Source organism: Carassius auratus, chromosome 49 (genome assembly GCF_003368295.1).
Source record: "Carassius auratus strain Wakin chromosome 49, ASM336829v1, whole genome shotgun sequence".
Lineage (NCBI taxonomy): Eukaryota > Metazoa > Chordata > Actinopteri > Cypriniformes > Cyprinidae > Carassius > Carassius auratus.
Genome location: NC_039291.1, coordinates 553,827 through 574,019, shown reverse-complemented (window position 1 = coordinate 574,019; position 20,193 = coordinate 553,827). Strand labels below are relative to the sequence as shown.

The 20,193-nt window shown below is 36.0% G+C and overlaps 1 protein-coding gene and 1 long non-coding RNA gene across 11 annotated transcripts in view; one reads left to right on the top strand and one right to left on the bottom strand.

The window, feature by feature from the left end:
- Positions 1-20,193, bottom strand: part of LOC113065988 (abl interactor 1-like) — a 55,232-nt gene that overhangs the window by 11,843 nt on the left and 23,196 nt on the right. For 6 of the 10 annotated variants that reach the window (XM_026237522.1, XM_026237524.1, XM_026237525.1 and 3 more), the window contains exons 3-6: positions 10,973-11,149; positions 7,746-7,760; positions 6,169-6,272; positions 5,813-5,953 (exon numbers count right to left, since the gene is read on the bottom strand). In XM_026237522.1, the coding sequence (XP_026093307.1) occupies positions 5,813-5,953; positions 6,169-6,272; positions 7,746-7,760; positions 10,973-11,149 (437 nt within the window). The remainder of the gene's footprint in view (positions 1-5,812; positions 5,954-6,168; positions 6,273-7,745; positions 7,761-10,972; positions 11,150-20,193) is intronic. The other 4 variants (XM_026237523.1, XM_026237526.1, XM_026237528.1 and 1 more) reach the window with 1 other exon arrangement.
- On the top strand, positions 16,339-18,729 carry LOC113065993 (uncharacterized). Its single transcript, XR_003279106.1, has 4 exons — positions 16,339-16,496; positions 16,656-16,733; positions 18,263-18,314; positions 18,394-18,729. It is a non-coding gene; the product is annotated as an uncharacterized LOC113065993 (long non-coding RNA).

Genomic DNA, 20,193 nt, shown 5'->3' with positions numbered 1-20,193 from the left:
CTGCTTCAGTCTTTTTTTCTTGACAAGAAACGTCTTTATGACCACATCAAATTGGAGACTTTCCAGACACACACTCAAACTTCACCTCAGAGCCAGGTGCTAGTCAAACAGGTGTGGAAAAGATACAGGTGAAGAGGGAACTTCAATAGAACAACGGTGAACTGCAGTCAGATGAGATGTTGTCAGACCATATGTCAGCAAAAAAAAAATATTCAGGCCATCTCCAAGGCCAGCAGCACGAGACTCCGTCCAGCTGCTCTGCTCGTGCACTTCCCATCATTGGTTCTCTTTTAGCAGTTCAGTCAGTGTACTGTCAGGAGTAACTGAATAACTCTGGATATTGGCTTATTTCACATCAGAGGGAGTGTAAGGCATGTTTATAAACCAAATATCTTAAGTAATTTGTGGATTAATGCGTACTGGAGACTCGAACCGTTTCAAATGATTCAGTTCGATTTGGTGAACTGGTTCGACTGGTTCACTAAGAAGATCTGATTAAATAGAAAGATTTGTTCACAATCTGGACATCACTAGACTAGACAAAACCAATAAAAGCTATTACAAAGAGGCATTTTTTGCATCCAGTTGGGACATATTTACTGATTATGGCGTGTTAGAACGAGCCGTTTCAGGGGGGTGTGGACATATATATTAGAAAATAATATAATATATCAGAAAAACAATATATCTAAATTACGACCTATTTCTGCAATGCAAATTACGACCATTTCTGCAATGTCAAATGCAGAAATGTTAATCCATGCCTTTATGACCTCTAGATTAGATTATTGTAATGCTTTATTGGGTGGTTGTTCTGCACGCTTAGTAAACAAACTACAGCTAGTCCAAAATGCAGCAGCAAGAGTTCTTACTAGAACCAGGAAGTATGACCATATTAGCCCGGTCCTGTCAACACTGCACTGGCTCCCTATCAAACAGCGTATAGATTTAAAAATATTGCTTATTACTTATAAAGCCCTGAATGGTTTAGCACCTCAGTATTTGAAGGAGCTCTTGTTACATTACAATCTTCTATGTCCGCTGCATACACAAAACAATCTGACAATCTGACAATCAATCTGAATATCAAAATCAACTGCTGGCGGCAGATCCTTTTCCTATTTGGCGCCTCAAGTCTGGCATAACCTACCTAAAATTGTTCGGGAGGCAGAAACACTCTTGCAGTTTAAATCTAGATTAAAGACCCATCTCTTTAACCTGGCTTACACATAACATACTAACATGCTTTTGATATCCAAATCCGTTTAAAGTATTTTTAGGCTGCATTAATTAGGTAAACCGGAACCAGGAACACTTCCCATAACACCCAATGTACTTGCTACATCATTAGAAGAATGGCATCTACGCTAATATTAATGTGTTTCTCTCTTATTCCGAGGTCACCGTAGCCACCAGATCCAGTCTGTATCCAGATCAGAGGGTCACTGCAGTCACCCAGATCCAGTACGTATCCAGCCCAGATGGTGAATCAGCACCTAGAAAGGACCTCTACATCCCTGAAAGACAGCGGAGACCAGGACAACTAGAGCCCCAGATACAGATCCCCTGTAAAGACCTTGTCTCAGAGGACCACCAGGACAAGACCACAGGAAACAGATTATTCTTCTGCACAATCTGACTTTGCTGCAGCCTGGAATTGAACTACTGGTTTTGTCTGGTCAGAGGAGAACTGGCCCCCCAACTGGTTTCTCCCAAGGTTTTTTCTCCATTCTGTCACTGATGGAGTTTTGGTTCCTTGCTGTTGTTGCCTCTGGCTTGCTTAGTTGGGGACACTTCATTTACAGTGATATTGTTGACTTGATTGCACAGATACTATTTAAACTGAACTGAGCTGAATGATGACGTCACTGAATTCAATGATGAACTGCCTTTAATTTTGCATTATTGACACACTGTTTTCCTAATTAATGTTCTTCAGTTTCTTTGACACAATCTGTTTGGTTTAAAGCGCTATATAAATAAAGAATCTCTCTTTGGATTTGAGACTTTAGTCTTTGCAACTTTACAGATCTTATTTATGCACCAAGAGCTTGTAACACTCAAAGAGAAAGGAAAAATTGAAATCCTATCATATGACCCCTTAAAGAATATGTCTCTGAAATGCAGTGGTTTTCAAAACTCCCTCATGTAACTCTCGATTCAACTCATCAGCTCATTAGTAGAGACTCATTAGTAGAGACTTTGAGACCTGAAGTGGGTCAGAAAAGGTAAAGAGTTGTGAGAAAATATGATGCATGTCAGATCTGCATCATGTTCAGTAGCGCCGCTCTTAAAGCAGCCAAAATAACCTAATAACCAGCTGCTGTGATATCTGTTAATCAAGGAACAAAATAAGAAAAAAAAAGAGGAAATCCATAACTTTTGCAGCTTTTAGAATGATTGTTTTAAGTTCACATAAATTAGAAGTTATTTTTTAAAGTCTAATAAATGTTAAAACTGATCGCTCTCAATTATACTGTAATGGCAAATGACAATAGTCAATGGTTAAATATTAAGATAAGATCACTAGGTTCCTTTGTTAATATAAACTTTAAACTTAGAGACAAAAAATTGATTAACTGACACTGTCATAACCTATAATGCATCAGGCACCCAAAGAGCTCAAGTCGATTCAGAAAAAGGCAGCATAAAAAAAATAGCTGAAATCACAGTAGTGAAAGCTTTTGGAGAGCAGCTTATGGCTCAGGTGGAGAAATGGAATCATAATTTATCTTAATCACAGATAAGCAGCACATATACAAATCGCTGACGCTGCTAGAACTGATGTGGCTGATAAAGACTGACGGCTACATATCAGTTCTCAAGAACAGCTTTAATAAGATGCATTAAAGATGAACCATTAAAACTATATATTAGAAGTTAAAACAATGAATTTCTGTTCTTATCACAAAATTGTCACAACAATATATAATGTGCACAATGAAAGAGTAGAATGGAGAATTCCTTTTAATAAATCCACAGGGAAAGGGAACAACAATAATCCAACAGCAAATAATCCACAAAAGACAATACCAGACAAAGGAACACAGGAGAACACGCGAATGATGCAAAATGTGTGATCCGTTTGCCGTGAATGCAAGACATTTGCATCAATTGAGTCTTCGTGCAATTTACATTTTTTTAACTAGAGCAGAAAATTCACCTGACGCGTTCTCACGCAAGCCAAAAAGCTTACTGGCACATCTGGTTGAATCAGTAAATGGAGGAACATATTGTAGCTGATTGTGGGCACCAGAAATTATATGATACAACTTCACTGCCTCTGTATAATGCTGTGAACCCAGACACGTCTGCGTTTGGCTTTCCAGCATTTTTGGGACTTCACAACAGATACAAAGCAGCGATCGTATTTATCCTCACCATGGTTTAACTCGCGGGATGTTTTTGTCTCACTTGCGCAAATAAAAACAATCCGAGTGATGCGAAAAATATCCTGTGAGTAATCTAGAGTGAGGTACATGATTGTAGTGCTGGGCGGTTTGACCAAAAATGTATATCACGTTTTATTTTTCAAAATTATACCGGTTTTCCAGTTTTTTTTTTTTCATGCATAATCAAGGTGTACAATGCACTGCTGCAGACGACGCACCGTTCCTTGAACGTACTTACGCACCGCAACCTCGTGCAGTATGAATCCATTGATATGCACTGCAGATGGACTATGTGTGAAACAGGCATTATAACGTAAGAACAGAGCACTACTGTGTTTACCCTCACCATGCCTCACAGTCGCTGCTTAGAAGTGCAACATTGTAAAGGGTCTTTCTGAAACAATGTCACGTGGCCACGGCGCAGCATAACGTTCATTCCGAACGCTGAGTAATTAAATACACCGGTATGGCGGTATATTCAAAATTAACATCGTAAATAAAATATACACCGGTTTTCGGTATTAACTGGTTTACCGCCCAGCACTACGTGATGGGCATATTCACTTCGCATTTGGTGTGAACACACCACTAGCACTGTTACATCACAATGTTTAAGCACCACCCATGGCAGCTGACTGATAGTCCTAGATAATAATGGTTTCCGCCCTCAGCGAGATGTATTTGGTTGTACACTGTACTCCATTTTCTCCATGCTAGAGCAGCTGTAACAGCAACAATCTCCTAAACCATCCCAACACCTGTACGAGAAGTAATAATTGAACTTGCCATGAAAGTATCCGCTACATAAATGTAATGTCGTTATATTGCTTAGCTAAAGTTTTAACTACATTTGTGTGCATATGTTGTTTCGTTGAGGCACATAGAGAACCTTATCAAAGTATTTGTTTCACTCATCGGTCTTTGCAAATGTGAAAACTCTACAAGTAAATAAATGCATCAAATAACCATTCAGAGACGTCCTGGTTAATTCTCATCAGTGTTTCTTCTGCCGGAGTCTCTCCTTCATCTGTGTCTGACTCCGGTTCAAACATGTACGTCTGAACATCAGTTTTCTCGCTCTCGTTCATGTTGCTTCTACTGGCTGTTTATTGCTGTAGGTATGCAAAGCAGAGATGTATATGCCACACCCTCTTCTGAAGATGGGGTGTGCATGTGCAGCTAATTTGCATTTAAAGTGATACACACACCAAAACAGCTTTTTTTTTTTGACACGCCCCAAAAATGTCATTTTCAACATGATTGGGGATATTTTGAGCTGAAACTTCACAGACACATTCTGGGGACATCCAAGACCAATATTACATCTTGTAAAAAGGGGCATAATAGGTGTCCTTTAAGACTTGCAATTCGATTCAGCAGGCCACTCTCACGAGAGCTGGCGTGTGGCACCAGTATTTTAACAAATGAAAAAGTTGTGTATTATTTATGGCATCACAGTCAGCATTAACTAATAAGGCCAAATCATTCAGTCATTCTGCGCATGCACTACTGCAGACCTGACTGTGTTTAATAAACACTGCGAGGGCTGAATGAGGGGTTATTCCCTCTGGTCTGGAGCACGGCTGAGGTGTGGGTTGGTGTGATGACATTGTTTACAGATGTTACACATGCGTGTGGGAAGAGTACAGACTGCACACTTGGAACATTAAGAAAGCCACAGATCAGGCCTCTCATTTAGATGTTAACACGATGAAACACATGAGTGAAATTGTTCAATCCCACAGAGGAAGTCAAATATGCTGTGACATTCAGAAACTAAATGAAACTGTGGAGGCTGATGGAAAAGTGTGGGAGAGAAGAAGTGGAAAAAGACCAAATTAAGAGAGAAAATTAGATATTTGATTCTTTAGTAAAGCCCTTACACATACAATATAACGTACACAATGTTTTATCTATGAGGACGCAATGGCAATTAATGCATACAAAATTACTCAAAATAAGTTTATTTTATTACTATCAATATTACTACTACTACTAATAATAATAACAACTACATCGTATTAATAAAAAATGTACTACAAAGTTAAATATATAAACAAATAAAAAATAAATGTCTTAATAATAATAATAATAATAATAATAATAATAATAATAATAATAATAATAATAATATAATAATAATAGAATTGTAATAATAATAATAATAATAATAATTATTATTATTATTATCCTACACAGTATTAAGTAAAATGTACTTAACTATTTGAAATAAACAAACAAACTCAAATTTTAATATAGTAAAAATAATATTTCTAATCATAATAAACAATATTAATTACATTTTTACTAAAGCCATTCGGATAAATAAATACATCTGAATTTTATTATCAATAATTAAAAAAAGAAAAAGACAGACAGACAGAAAGACAGAAGACAGACAGTAGAAGGACAGATGTTACCTGTGGGTTCTCGGTCGCTGGTTTAGAGACGCGGTGCGTCCTGGACTGTGTTGGCTGCCCAAGCGACCTGGACTCGTCATGTAGTCGTTGGGCACTGTTGGAGGTTTCACCGGCTCAAGCGTTTTATAAGGATTGTTACGCCTGTATATCCATTTAAAACAAACAGGCAAATAAATAAATAAATTATATATATATATATATTATTTATAGATTTGTGGCTTTTTATATATAGATTTGTGGCTTTGCTATTAAAAGCTGCTCTCTATGTCATACTATTGTCTGATTTAGCATCCGGCTCAGAAATGTTTCTATTCTATTCTTTTTACACTGAAATAAATGATGAAATCACATCTTACCCAAGAGTGCCACGTCCTGCCAAGGGTGGGCTGGGAGGTTTCTGTGTTGGGGGATTGGTCCTGGAGAGAGTTCCTCCTCTGACTGACTGATTGTTGCCGTGTTGCTGATCAGACAAGCAAAACATCAGTTTAAGCATTTGAACAGCATTTGAGTCTCAACAACAGATTACATAAATAAGACTAAAGAAATGGAGATGAGAAGAGGGCTTTACCTGACAAAACAATACATTTTAACTCAAGGTTCAGTTTTCTACTGCAATGAATGGGCCTCATTCATGGAATTTATGTAGATGAATGAATAATTTGCATGTAAAACCTTTCTCACAAATGTTTTGTAACAATTTTATAGTTAAATGTGTGCATGTTGACAAATTTACAAACATTCATGAATAGAATGCAAGTCAAGTTTATTATTATTTTACAAACATGAATTATTAATATTACATATTAATATTACATATTAAAACAACATAAAAAAGTTAACTAATTAATTGTTGCCACAAGTAATTATTATTGTAAAAAGTGTCTATTATTATTATTTTTTTTTATCTTTTTTAATGTTTCATGAATAAGGACCATTGAATTACAAATGACAAACACAACTAGAGGTCGATCTGTAGTCAGTTTTCTCATTGGTCAATGCCAATATTTTGAATATCCAGTAGTAGCCAAATAATTTAATTAAATATTGTAATGCTAGCAAAAAGGAATATTTATTTTCTTAAATACACTGCAATTACCGTATTTTTCGGACTATAAGTCACACCTAAGTATAAGTCGCATCAGTCCAAAAATACGTCATGACGAGGAAAAAAAACATATACGTCGCACTGGACTATAAGTCGCATTTATTTAGAATAAATAAATACAGCTGCGAGAGGGCGCTCTATGTTTTCAGTGTAGACTACAGGAGCACTGAGCAGCATAGAGCGCCCTCTCACGGCTGGAGACGGTAATGTTTTCTCTTAGTTCATTTCTCTTGGTTCATGTCAAATTATTCTCGATAAATAAGTCGCACCTGACTATAAGTCGCAGGACCAGCCAAACTATGAAAAAAAGTGTGACTTATAGGTAAATCGGTAAATCATTTTACACCATTTCCTAAACTAAGAAAAAAAGGCCAAAAAAATAAATAAAAATCAAACAACACAATGGGACACTAAGTCATCGACAATCTCAAGAAGCTCAAATTAATCTTGCCATTATCAGTATATGACTTCATATATACAAAAAACAGACGTTAAGCCTGAAAATAAAGTGCAAACAAAACAGAACTGAAGACTTATGTAAGAAAAGCTAAATTTGTCCGGCAAGCCAAAATTCAAGTACATAGGCAACTGCTTGTTTGAGTTGCCTGTGGACTTGACTTAGTGTTAAAACGGGTAATAATCTTTCGATAATTCAGCTATTAGAGATCACTTTACAATGGGGTTGATCTACATCTACTGCACATGATGAGGTTATGAGGGAGGGATGAATGCAGGGATATGAATATGTATCAGGGTCACAAGGAAAGACTGAATCAGTCGATCAGTAACAGACTAAAGCAGGAGGGATCATGGGACAGGTACACTCACCTTGGCTTTAAACCACTAGTGTGGACATAGGAGACGAGAGAAAGTGACAAAGACAAAGAGAGAGAGAGAGGCATGTCAAAAACTGGCACGTCTCTGTTCAGAGCTCTTGAAGCAGGACAAAAGCAGTTCAAATCTCTAAACTCACATTTCACTACACTAGAGCTGAGGGCGCTAACGTTAAAATGCTCTTCCTGACAATGTGACGGTTTCACACTCGCTTTGACTGAGTGTTCTGAAGCAGACATTCGTTTCACAAGCTCTCTTTTCACACTGTGCTATCTGGGCCTGACCTGCAGTTTGCTTGTGCAATTATTATTAGAAAACTAAAATTCACACTGGAGAAAATGGCAATTTTGAAATATTTGTCCCATTAGATTAACCACAGAAACTTCTAGTGCACACGAAAGCACTAGCTTTTGTCTGCTGCATAAAGGATACATGGCAAGAAGACAGCTATCTACTCTATGAAGACAACTTAGTCCCCAAACTGCAGAGACAAAATGGTCTCTCATCATAACGGTGGCTGCGTGTGCGGTGACTGTTCTGCAGAACATGCAAAGTGTGGCATTGTTAATGCACTGTCCTGTATGAGTAATGAGGGCAAGAGTAACTGGGACAATGCTCATAACTTAAGTAGACAGAAAATAGAAACTATATAGTGGAAACCAGAAAGTTAACAATAGAGTATTTCAGCATTAAAGCACTCGAGGGCATGCTATATGACTATAAAAGCTGATGTTGGGTACGTTACAGCATAAGAACCACAAACAAATAAAGACACCAAACTATAAACAAACAAACTTAAAAAGAGACTGCTTATACACACACACACACACACACACACACGACATAGCATGACAATTCACAATTGTGATTATATTCAAAATATAACGGCATCTGAAGTGCATTGTTGATTTAGTGAAAAATCTATAAATCAAATAAAATACAAATCAATCAAACAATAAAAATATTGAAGAAATAAACAAAAAGGTAAAAAAAAAATATTACAAATAATAAATACATAACCAATGAAAGAAACCAAATAATAAACCAAAAATAAACTATTAACAAATAAACAACTTAAAGAAATATAAATGTCAATAGGTAGAATGTTAGTTATAATAACATACACAAATAAATTCAGTTAAATTCAGTGTAGCAACTTGCTTATTCTATTCCAGAAAAATCATAAGCCAGTAGGTTAATCAACTGAAAATATTTCAAATGTTCAATTTGACCATTTCTAGCTTTGGTTATATATCATGACATATTTTTTTTTTTTATTAATCACATTATGCATTACAACACATACGTGCATCACGACATATATCCTGACATAACTTTAAAAGAAATTTAATTCATATTAACATATCACATCACATACAGAATATATCTTAAAAAGACAAATTTCTAATCAGGCATTGAACCAGTCAATAGAATGGTTGTGGGGTTCAAAAAGGTACAGGAATCTAGTTCCAGGACCAGATACACAAACTCACATGTGGTGTTCATTTAGATCTCAGAGGAACCAGTAGAGAACAAAACCCTCCCTCAGTCAGACAGAAATACTGCTTAATGTACAGCGCCAAAACCCTCTACATTTAAGACTGCGAAAGCGCTTAATGATCACTTAAACAGATACACGAGCAGGCAAACAAAAGGATCCTAATATTCTTTCCTGAACAGGGGAAGGATATAAAATAAACAAGTTAAAAAACCTTTTCTAACCAGTGTCTGAGAACTTCTCTGCATTCCTGCTGCAGAGGACTAGATGAAGTGTCGACTGACATTGCAAATAAATCTCATCGTTTGCAAACAGTAAATTTGGCTGAAGATACTGCGATCCCCCGTCAGGCGACTCAAATGTTTAATAGTCTTAAACACACACACACACATATACATATACATAGACGCTGACGACAGGGGTAATGGTTGCTGAAAACTCAACTGTCGTAACAGGAATAAATAGCATGTTAAAATCTATTCTGATAGAAAAGAGTTTTCTTTTTACGTTTTTTACTGTATTTTTGATCAAATAACTGCAGCTTCGGTGAGCACAAGAGGCAGTGATGTTAGCTGTAACCCCGTGAATGTAAACAAGACGTACATTAATACTGATTATGCGTGATGCTTATTTTAAAATGCACGTAATCGATCGGCCTTGGGTCACAAGCGTGATTTCAACCGTAATCCCTCGTGAACGCCCATGACACTCAAATCCTGTCAGATTAACCACAGAGGGAGGGCGATGCTGTCACTAGGTCAAGTGTTTTTACATGTCAGCACATTCGATGCATGCTGTCAACACGCTGTAGGGCTGGAATGGGAGCTGCATGGATGGATGTTTTTTTTTTTTTTTTAAATGGGAGGTTGTTTAAAACTCCAGCCTTATTTCACTGCATTCCTCAATAAACTAGAGCAGAGAGAGATGTAATCTTGTGCCACTTGGCTCATTTTGCTATTAACCTTCATACTCTATTTTAAAGACTTAATGAATCCCCAACACAGTCTCTATTGGTGGTTTAAGACCCAGAAATGAGTTACAGGATTAAAAAACAAAAACAAAACAACCTACGCTAAACTGACAAATGCATCTGTTATTTGGTAAAAGCTTTGCAAATTAGGCAGATCACTAGCCCTCATCCTTGAAACCCATTACATAAAATTACATATGGTGAATGAAAAAATAAATCTTCACTTGGAACCAGGAAATATATGGTCAAATTTACATTATTTTTTACATAATATGATGCATTAATATTCATACTTTTAAGTTCTGCCACAAAACTAGCCCTAGCGCACTGCCTTGAAGTCACAATGAAAAGTAGTGACGGATCTTTTCTTCCGTATTGTGACGAACATTTGAGCGAAATTATTGGGAAAGAAAAAATGACTAATCTAAACGCGAGTCAATTATAATAAAGGGGTGGGGTTTAAGCGGCCTATGATTAGAGAAGTCAGACATGTGTCACAAAAAAGAAGTCTGATATTTTACCAGATGTTTTGATGAATTTTACAATGAGACATGCAGTCCGACATATTGAACAGACTGTACACTCACAGGCTTGTTAACATTAGAATCAAACTAAATATGGCATATACTCTGACTGAGATATATGGTCACACTTGAAAACACGGAGAAACAAGCCATCCTTTCCAGGGTTCACAGTCCTGTTTGAAGGGTTGGAAGCAGTGAATATAGTTTTAAAAGATGGCCACATATTTACCTTCACTCCATGCCCCACATCATCCAGTACGGTGAAGTCGAGGGGCTTCCTGATGTACCTCACCGGCCGCTCTAGGTTGGCCGGAGCGATGATCTTATGAGTCCTTGATGTGTTCTTATTCGTTGTCAGGATGCCAATCTCTCGTCGGGCAACCTTCTCCTTATGGATGTCGACCGTCTAATGAAGATGGAAGAAAAGACAAAAACAAGATTGAAAGTTTGGGCTAAGTAAGATTTGTTTTTAAAGAAATTAACACTTTTAATTAAAAAAAGAACACACTAAATTTATAAGTCACATTAAATACAGTAACATTTAATATTCCCCCCAAAAAACGTTCTACTTTCTAAAATAATTTTAAAAAAGCACCGTTTCCACCAAAAAAATAAGTGACACAAGACACTAAATATTGTTACTGTGAAATTAATGTGGTGATGTTGGGAGCGGCATGCAGTATTAATGCCAGATATATATATATATATTTTTTTTTCTCAGTGGTGTGATTTACTGCAGTGTCAATACCCTGTTGGGAGAGTGTTTTAAAGGAACTTTGTGAAGAAGTGGAACACTTTTGAACCTTAAAGAGACAGCATTAAAAGAGAAAAAATATCACCAATGGTGTATAAAATGGCAGGAAGCCATTTTTTCGCAGACAAATAGGGAACAAAAATCATATTCGCCTACTTTTACTACACATTAAAATGTATACCAAAGTAAAGAAAATTACTATAGCATGATAAAATCATTAAGGCTCAATACAAACTGCTGTAAAAGTTTCAGCCTCGGCAATCATTTCTTGCCATATTTCTACTGAAAAACATGTAATATTAGCCCAAAAAGAATACATAAAAAAATCTGCCAGAAACATGTATAATCCAGGTTTTCTATTCTCAAATGTACAACTTATATTTAATAAGGTTTTATAATGTTTTATTGATTTCATTTTTTATCAAGGACCCCTTTCATAACCCCAAAACTAACAAATAACAAGAATGTTTTTACCACTAAAAGTCTGAACAGAATATGTGGCTTTCATAAATGTATGTATATTTATTGTCAATAGTTTTTTAATGTAATTTCTGAGTTGGTTCTAATCACTTACTTTTAGGGTCTTATGTAATCTGTTTGATTTAGGGATGCTTATTTTAATCTGTTTAATCCAATTAATTCAATCAGTTAAACGGTTTAAACAGTCATTTATTAAATTTTTTCAGTAACTGATCAAAATATTCTAAAAGGTTTGCTGCATGGTTAAAATATGCTGCACACACACACACACACACACACACACACACACACACACACAGTTGTTCGGGTTGAAAACATCCACTCAATTAAACTGCTGTAAAAATGTATCAGATTCATATTTTTATTTGTATTGCATAAATCTGTTAATCAACCTCAGTCCTGATCAAAACTACCAAATGTTTTTTTAAAAATCCAAGATTTTAAATCTTTAATTACCAAGTTCATAAATTATGTCACTGATTTGGGGGAAAAAAACACACAAAATGACTTATTTTCAATATAAAACTAATTGTGGCTGGATTTTTTTTTTTTTTACTTTTTATAACAGTCTTGGGCATGTCAAAGATTAGTAGCAACATTGGCTTTGATGCATTGTTAGTTTTTGTGCAGCATTAGATTTAAATTTTTTCTCCCTAATTTGTTGTTGGTGGCTGTTTTTACCCCATTGACTTCCATTATAACGAAAAATTTTTTATTGCAAAGCCATGACCCCATGTAATCATGCATTCTTGATTGTTTGTGGTTTTTCCTTTTGGGAAGAGGTAAAATTTGTTAATTTTACAGTTGATAACTAGGTGGGACCATTAACCCTTTAGATAGGCCTGTGCAAAAAAATGCTTAGTTTCTTGCTTGTATATGGAGTTATATGGAGTATAACAGCAAATTACAGTGTTTGTGTGTGTGTGAGATTCTTGATTGTTAGTGGTTTTCCCTGTTGGGAAGAGGTAACATTTGTTTTTGTTTTTACAGTTGATCACTAGGTGGGACCATTAACCCTTTAGATAGGCCTGTGCAAAAATATTTATTGATTAGGTCAATAAAAAGAGCCTCTCAGAGTGGCCGTGTCTCTCAGAAGTCAAGATGGGCAGAGGATCACCAATTCCCCTAATACGGTGGCAAAACATTGTAGAGCAATATCAGAAAGGATATTCTCAGAGAACAATTGCAAAGAGTTTGAAATTATCTTCTAAAGTGCAAAATATCATCCAAAGATTCAGAGAATCAGGTACAATATCTGTGCGTAAGGGTCAAGGCCGGAAAACCATGATCATGCCCATGATCTTCGGGTCCTTAGACGGCACTGCATCACATACAGGAATGCTGCTGTAATGGAAATCACAACATTGTCGGTGAACACAATCCACCATGCCATTCGCAGTTGCCGGCTAAAACTAGGGATGCACCGATCATGACTTTTCATGGCCGATTCCGATTTTTTACAAGCAAACTGGCCGATTCAGATAGCGATTTCTGATTTTTTTTTTTTATCTTTTAAGCAACAAACAAGAAGGAAGGAAAGTGTGCATAAACAAGATATTTGGTATTTAATAGGCCAAACTTGCTTTTGGCTACTGAAAACAATAACTGCAATCATCTAAAATTAAAGGCAGTTACTGCACAATAAGTAGCCTACATTCAATACAAACACAGATGGTACACAGACATCCGCATTTAGCTTTTGTTTTTGAATAGAGCATCACAGTCCCGCCCACAGCTGGTGCCGGAAGTAAAAATTCAATGCAATTTCTGCATTGACATTTGGGGTATAAGCCATAAAAAACATAACCATACATGGTAGACTTAAAACCAGCTATGGCTGTACTAAGCGATAGTATATGCTCATATAAATGCAAAAAAGGATCATGGGGCACTAACCTTGTTTTGATATTAATGCCTTTTATTCGCGATCTCTTTGCTAAATACTTCATTACCCACAATCCTGAACAATCCCACAGTGATGCATCTGATTGGTGGAGCTTGTGTAACCGTCTGGTTAAACCCGCGAAGGTCCGTGAAGACTGAAGATCATTAATAATAAAATAAAATTAAAACCTGAGTTGCGTTTTTGCATGGTAGACTTATCAGTACAATCATGATCTCCTAGGCTGTCATGAGAGTTTTGCAGAGAGGTTGGTAACGTTAGTTAGCATTATCGTCCACTTTGGCTCGGCTACTGTCACCTTCATATGGTATGAGTCATATCATGCATTTTATAATGCCACTGTCAAAACAATATTTAGCCCAGGCATACCTTTTTGTGCATTTACTGAACATTTGTGTAATGGCAACAACATGTGTTGACGACTGAGCGGTGATTGCAGTCAGGTACAAAGCACTGCAACATGTTGCTGACGTTATCTTTAACCACTTTCACACACGCACATATATAAAATAAATGATGATAAATATAAAAATCAATACACAATACCTATATAAAACACTATTTATTTACACGACTGTAAATTCACTACATTCACTATATAAAATGAAATTCACTGGAGGAAAAAGTTCGCACGAGCGGACGTCATCAGATTTGGAAGTCGCTGAGTAGTTCCTGCGCTCGAAATGAAAATATGTACACAGTCTTGTACCTTTGACTTTTTTTGGATTTTCTCTTAATTTTTTCACTCGAAATGATATGTTATACACTCAAAAAAATGGATTTGTGTCACTGTTCGTTTTACACATATATGTTTTGTTAAAACAACACAAATATATTTAGTTTTCCGACAAAACACAATTGTATTGTGTTTAATCAACTTAAAATGTTTAATTTTAAATTTTACTTAATTATCAATCGTTAAAGTAACGTAAAGGGTTTAATTTCGTGATTCAAAAAAAACCGGAAGTGACGATTTCCAACGCATTTGATGACGGTGTGGAGGGGAGCAAGAGGTATCAGTCAGGTAAGAAAATCTAAAGTTTTTATTGTGTTAAGTCAAAGTCTTTAATTTCTCTTAGAGTTTCTGTTTTGAGGTGCTTTTGTTTTGCAGTCTAGTATTGTGTAATCGGTTTATTGCACCGTTAATAGATGATTTTGAAGCGTTGGGAGATGTGAAAGCACACGACTCTCTGTAATGTATTTACTTTAGTATATATATATATATATATACACTAGGGCTGACACAATTACTCGACATTATCGACAACGTCGACGATAAAAATAAAATTGTCAGCAAATGTTTTTGAGTAACGTTAGTGGTTTGATCTCGTATCTGCCTGATTTGAAAGCCTGCATTAATGCAGTTTGACCAGTGTGGCGCTGTAGCGCAAGATTGTAATACACTCTCCTGATTCAATTAAAAAGAAGAAGATAGCACTTCAGTTTGAGGCAAACCGACCCGATCCGAACCTTGGATGAATATGTAAATATATACTGCACGCCTTCCTCTCAATAACTGCATAAACACAACAAAAAACTGACCGCGATGTAAAAGCAGCTCTTAAGAACACAGAGATATGGATGTTTGCACGAACTCTGAGGTTCTCCAGGCACTCCAGTAAAGAAAAGTCCAGTCACGTTTATTTATATAACAGTCCTTTATGCAATCGATAGCTTTTCAATATTAAACATGAAAATACAGAGTAAGTGTCGCTAGAATTATAACTTGATTTCCTTTTATAAAGCAGCTCTCCGGTATGGAGCTAGCTAATAATAAAATCATTTTATAAGTGGGGGAAATATTTCATTAAAGTCTTAGTTCTGCGCTAGATCAAACCAAACTGTTTTGATTATCATAACCCAATAAGGTATTTTAAGAGAGATTGTATTTATTAATAAAATGTTTATCCAAAAATAAAACGTCCTATCACTTACCTTTACTTTATATTATACATATGGCTTACAATAAGAGATGTTAAGAGACAGAATGATTTGTCATTCAGCTACTTCCTCATATAACTAATCAAATGGCGAATAGGAGTTTCTCTCTTATCTCATTTTGTGTGCCAAATATATTTGTATAAATTAATTGTATTAGTAATACATAATGACTTTAAAAAGTGGAAGTAATTACCTTTATTTGTTATAATATGTATATTTTAACTAATTTAAAAAGATAAATAATCAATAAATGTCCAACCATGAGATGTTGACCGAGTTTTGAGAGCCCTGGCTCAGCACAGTGGGAGTATTTGAAGCTTTGTTTATGAACATGGCGGTGTGGTCATACAATGACTTTAAATCGGACACTACTCTGAGCTGTTCACATTATACATATGCTCCAGATATGTAATCAGGTCCTCCTTTAGGAATGGTAAACATGACACTATTCATCACTCACACAAATAAATCACTTAATATTTTGATCATTGAATTGGTTTTTGCTGTTCAATTTTTTTATTTTTTTTCCAGAATTCATCCAGAATTACCATAGGCCCATTAGAATCAACAATCTTTGCCAAACTTGATTCGGACTGCAAAATTTACGAAGATGTTTTCATACTGAAGAAGAGACCTTGGACAAATACTGAAACCCTCTTGGTGCCCACTACACAGGTAAGAACAACTGCACTCAACACAACCTTGTATTAAAACATTATTCTCTCACTGGTTACTGGAAATTGACAAAAAAGACAGATAAGATAAGGTTTATTAATACAATAAATACAAAATATGTGGTATATCTATAAACTGATAGATTTATTTTGATGCAAGGCAGGGGTGTCCAGACCTGCTCTAGGAAAGCCAGTGTTCTGTGGGGTTCAGCTCTAACACACCTGCCTGGAACTTCAGGTAAGACTTTTTTGTTTTAAAATTCCCAAGAACCTTGATTAACTGGTTCAGGTGTGTTTAAATGGCTAGATCACCCAAAAATAAACATGTCATTATTCACCCTCATGTCGTTTCAAACCCGTAAGACCATCATTCATCTTCAGAGCACAAATTATGATATTTTTTAAGGATGCCCCGATCATGATTTTTCATGGCCGATACCGATTTCTTTTACAAGCAAACTGGACGATTTTTTTTTTTTATCTTTAAGCAACAAACAAGAAGGAAGGACAGTCCACAGTCTACAGTCCAAAATTGAGGGAAAGCTCAATAAAGCCCCTTTCACACTGCGATTCCGGCAAATACAGATCCCGTAACGACACGTGACATCAGGGCGTGACGTGTAATGTACGAGTCGAAAACATTAGGCATGTAATACTTTCACTGAATCTGGCGAACGATCTCGGTGTCACCGTGGAAAGTGAGGAACTAACTGATCTCTGCTTCATACAGTTTGCACTTTTTTTTTTTTCAGTGAACGTTGATCTTCCTTCAAAACAGCCAGTAAAAGAGTCACACGATAATGTCATCACTACGACACGGCATTAGATCTGGCTTTTGTTCACACAGCGCTTGTCCCGGGATTGAACCCAGCAATGTTACTACGTCCCCGACCCGAGTTCAATGCTGGAATCAATCCCGGGATGTGTTTGCTTTCACACAGAAGTAATGTAGTCGGAGCACGCGGGCGCACTTCCGGAAAAATCGGCTGAAAAAAATTCCAAAGACCGGCCGATTACCAATTGCGTATTTAAAGCAAAAACCGTCTGGTTTCCAATTTATGGCCGGTCAATTGGTGCATCCCTAATATTTTTATGAAAATGCGAGAGATTTCTGAACCTCCATAAAGGCTGCAATGCAACTGAAATGTTCCCAGAGTCATAGTAAGGACATCAGTAAAACAGTCCATGTGGCATCAATGCTTCAACCACACTTTTACAAAGGTACAAGAATACATTTTGTGCAAAGAAAACAAAAATAGCGACTTTAATCAACAATTCTTCTCCAAATCACATATTCTGCCATTATGGACAGTAACAAGAGGCATGAACATTGCTTTCCTCTGCGTGTAATCAAGGCTCAGTGCAGGCGTGTTGTAGGTCAGCAGCACCATGTGCATGAATTATTTACGTGCTGTTGATAATGGTGGAAGATGCGATTTGGAGAAGAATTGTTGAATAAAGTCGCTGTTTTAATTTTGTTTGCACAAAAAAGTATTTTTGTTTACTTTGTAAAATTATGGTTGAACCACTGGTGTCACATGGACTGTTTTACTGATGTCCTTACTATGTTTCTGGGTCTGGGAACATTCCAGTTCTGTTGTTAACCATACAGGGTCCAGATGTGTAACATTTTCCACTGTAATGTTTGTTAGAATCCCATCTTGACTGCTTGCCTGGATTTCCCATAAGAAGATGAATGACTGACTTTTTTTCATGTAATTTTAGAAAAAAAAAACAAAGGCTAAATTTTGTTGTTTTCATCTTCAGACTAATGAAATTGAAGTATCCAAATGAAGACCCTAGCAGTATGGAGTATATGGTGAGTTCAAGGTTAATAAATTATTTTTTAAAGTTAATACACAATAATTTGAGTTCTCCATGCTTTTAAATACTTCTAGGATACAGACGTTGCCAGCAGTCAGGAGGTGATCCAGAAGACTCATGGGAATCTATTTGAAGCTGCATCATTGAAGACAGTCCAGCAGAAGTTGGAGTTTTAAAGGATAAAGTTCTTCAGGACCTATAGCAGTTTACAGTCTGTAAAACCATGTTACTGGGACTGATTTATGGACTGAACTTGAGCAACCCTCCTGAACTCAGGTACACATTTGGAATACTGAAGAAGTTATTTCTGGAGCCACTTCCTGTTCCTGGAATAAGGTTTGATTGGTTGCCCATGAATGCCAATTAGAATTGTATTTGCTATTTTGTGTAATTTTGTAATGTGGTTTAAACTGTATTTCACTGTGTGTAATTATTTATTGCTTGTTAAACAAATACACTTTGATCATTTGTGACATCTTGTCTTTTGTCTCATTACAAGACAAAACATACAAAAAATGCTTTGTTGAAGGGAGTAACATCAAAAAGAAAATATTGTGTTAAAGTAACTAGAACTAATTGTGTGGAACCACTGTCCATAATTGAAATGAGTAATTTGAAACAAACCTCCTTATGTTGATAGAGTGAAATAAATTTGGCTAGATTGTAATAAACCAAAACATGTTGAGTTAACTTAACCAGTTTAAGTTGAAGCAAAGTCAATAAATTGAGTTGGTTGAACATTACTATTTCACATAGATTCTACCTCATTCAGTTGTGTTGTCACAACACAAGGAGTTTGCATAGATTCAAAAAATTCCATTAATGTTATCAAAACACAATTTGGTTGTGTGGAACCACTGTCCATAATTGACTTAAGTAAGTTTAAAGAGTCATTTTTTTGAGTGTATGCTTATGAGTTCAGCCGTAGCTGGTTATCCTCACACATGCTCTAAAACTCTTTAGATAAGGATTTTTCTGAAAGTCAATGGGAGAAATAAATGGGAAATTTACTTCCGGCACCAGAGCTCTCTCGGGCTGTGGGCAGGACTGTGATGCTCTATTGGGTTGAAACTACAGAGAACTGGCCTTAAATATAAAGATTAACTGTAACCATGTGAAATTAAAGGCAACAACTGCATAGTTCTACAGTCCAAACAACACAATCAACATACATTCAATAAGATGTTTCTTGATCAGCATTCAGTATTTTAGTTTTTAAATTTGGTTTTAAATTAAAAAAAAAAGCTCTTTACCAGTGAGACTAAATAAAAGTATGCTATATAAATACATGTTCCTAAATGTTAAAATCAAATAATGTTGGTGCGAATAAAACAAAGATGCATAGTGTTTCATTCATCCAATAAAAAAAATAAATAAATAATAATTAGGGCAATGATTCACATCTATATTTTTTTACTTGAGCCAGTGAAAAATAAATAACTTATTGTCTCAAGTAAAAAAAAAATATAGATGTGAATCATTACCCTAAAATGTTTTTAATTGGATGAATGAAACACTTTTTTTCAGTGTACTACAGCAGATGATTTTTAAATTAAATTAAGTCTATGTAATTTTAAGGTAAAACAAAAATAATAATAATCATCCTAATGCAGAACTGACGTTTATTTCTAGTTGTAATAAGTTCTAATAAAATTGTTTTTAAAAAAGACATTTCAGTTTTGTCACAGTTTAGTCCGTTTCGTTTACCATCTAACATGTGAAAAGTTGATCTGAACATCTCTTCATGGTCTACTCGTGTTCAGGGCGTGGACCGGTACAGTATACGCTCGCGCAGCTTTAGTGCACGCAGAAAAGGGACTCTTATTTGTGCACCAGTACACCCACGGCTGATCGCTTCCTGCTATCTGTGCCTC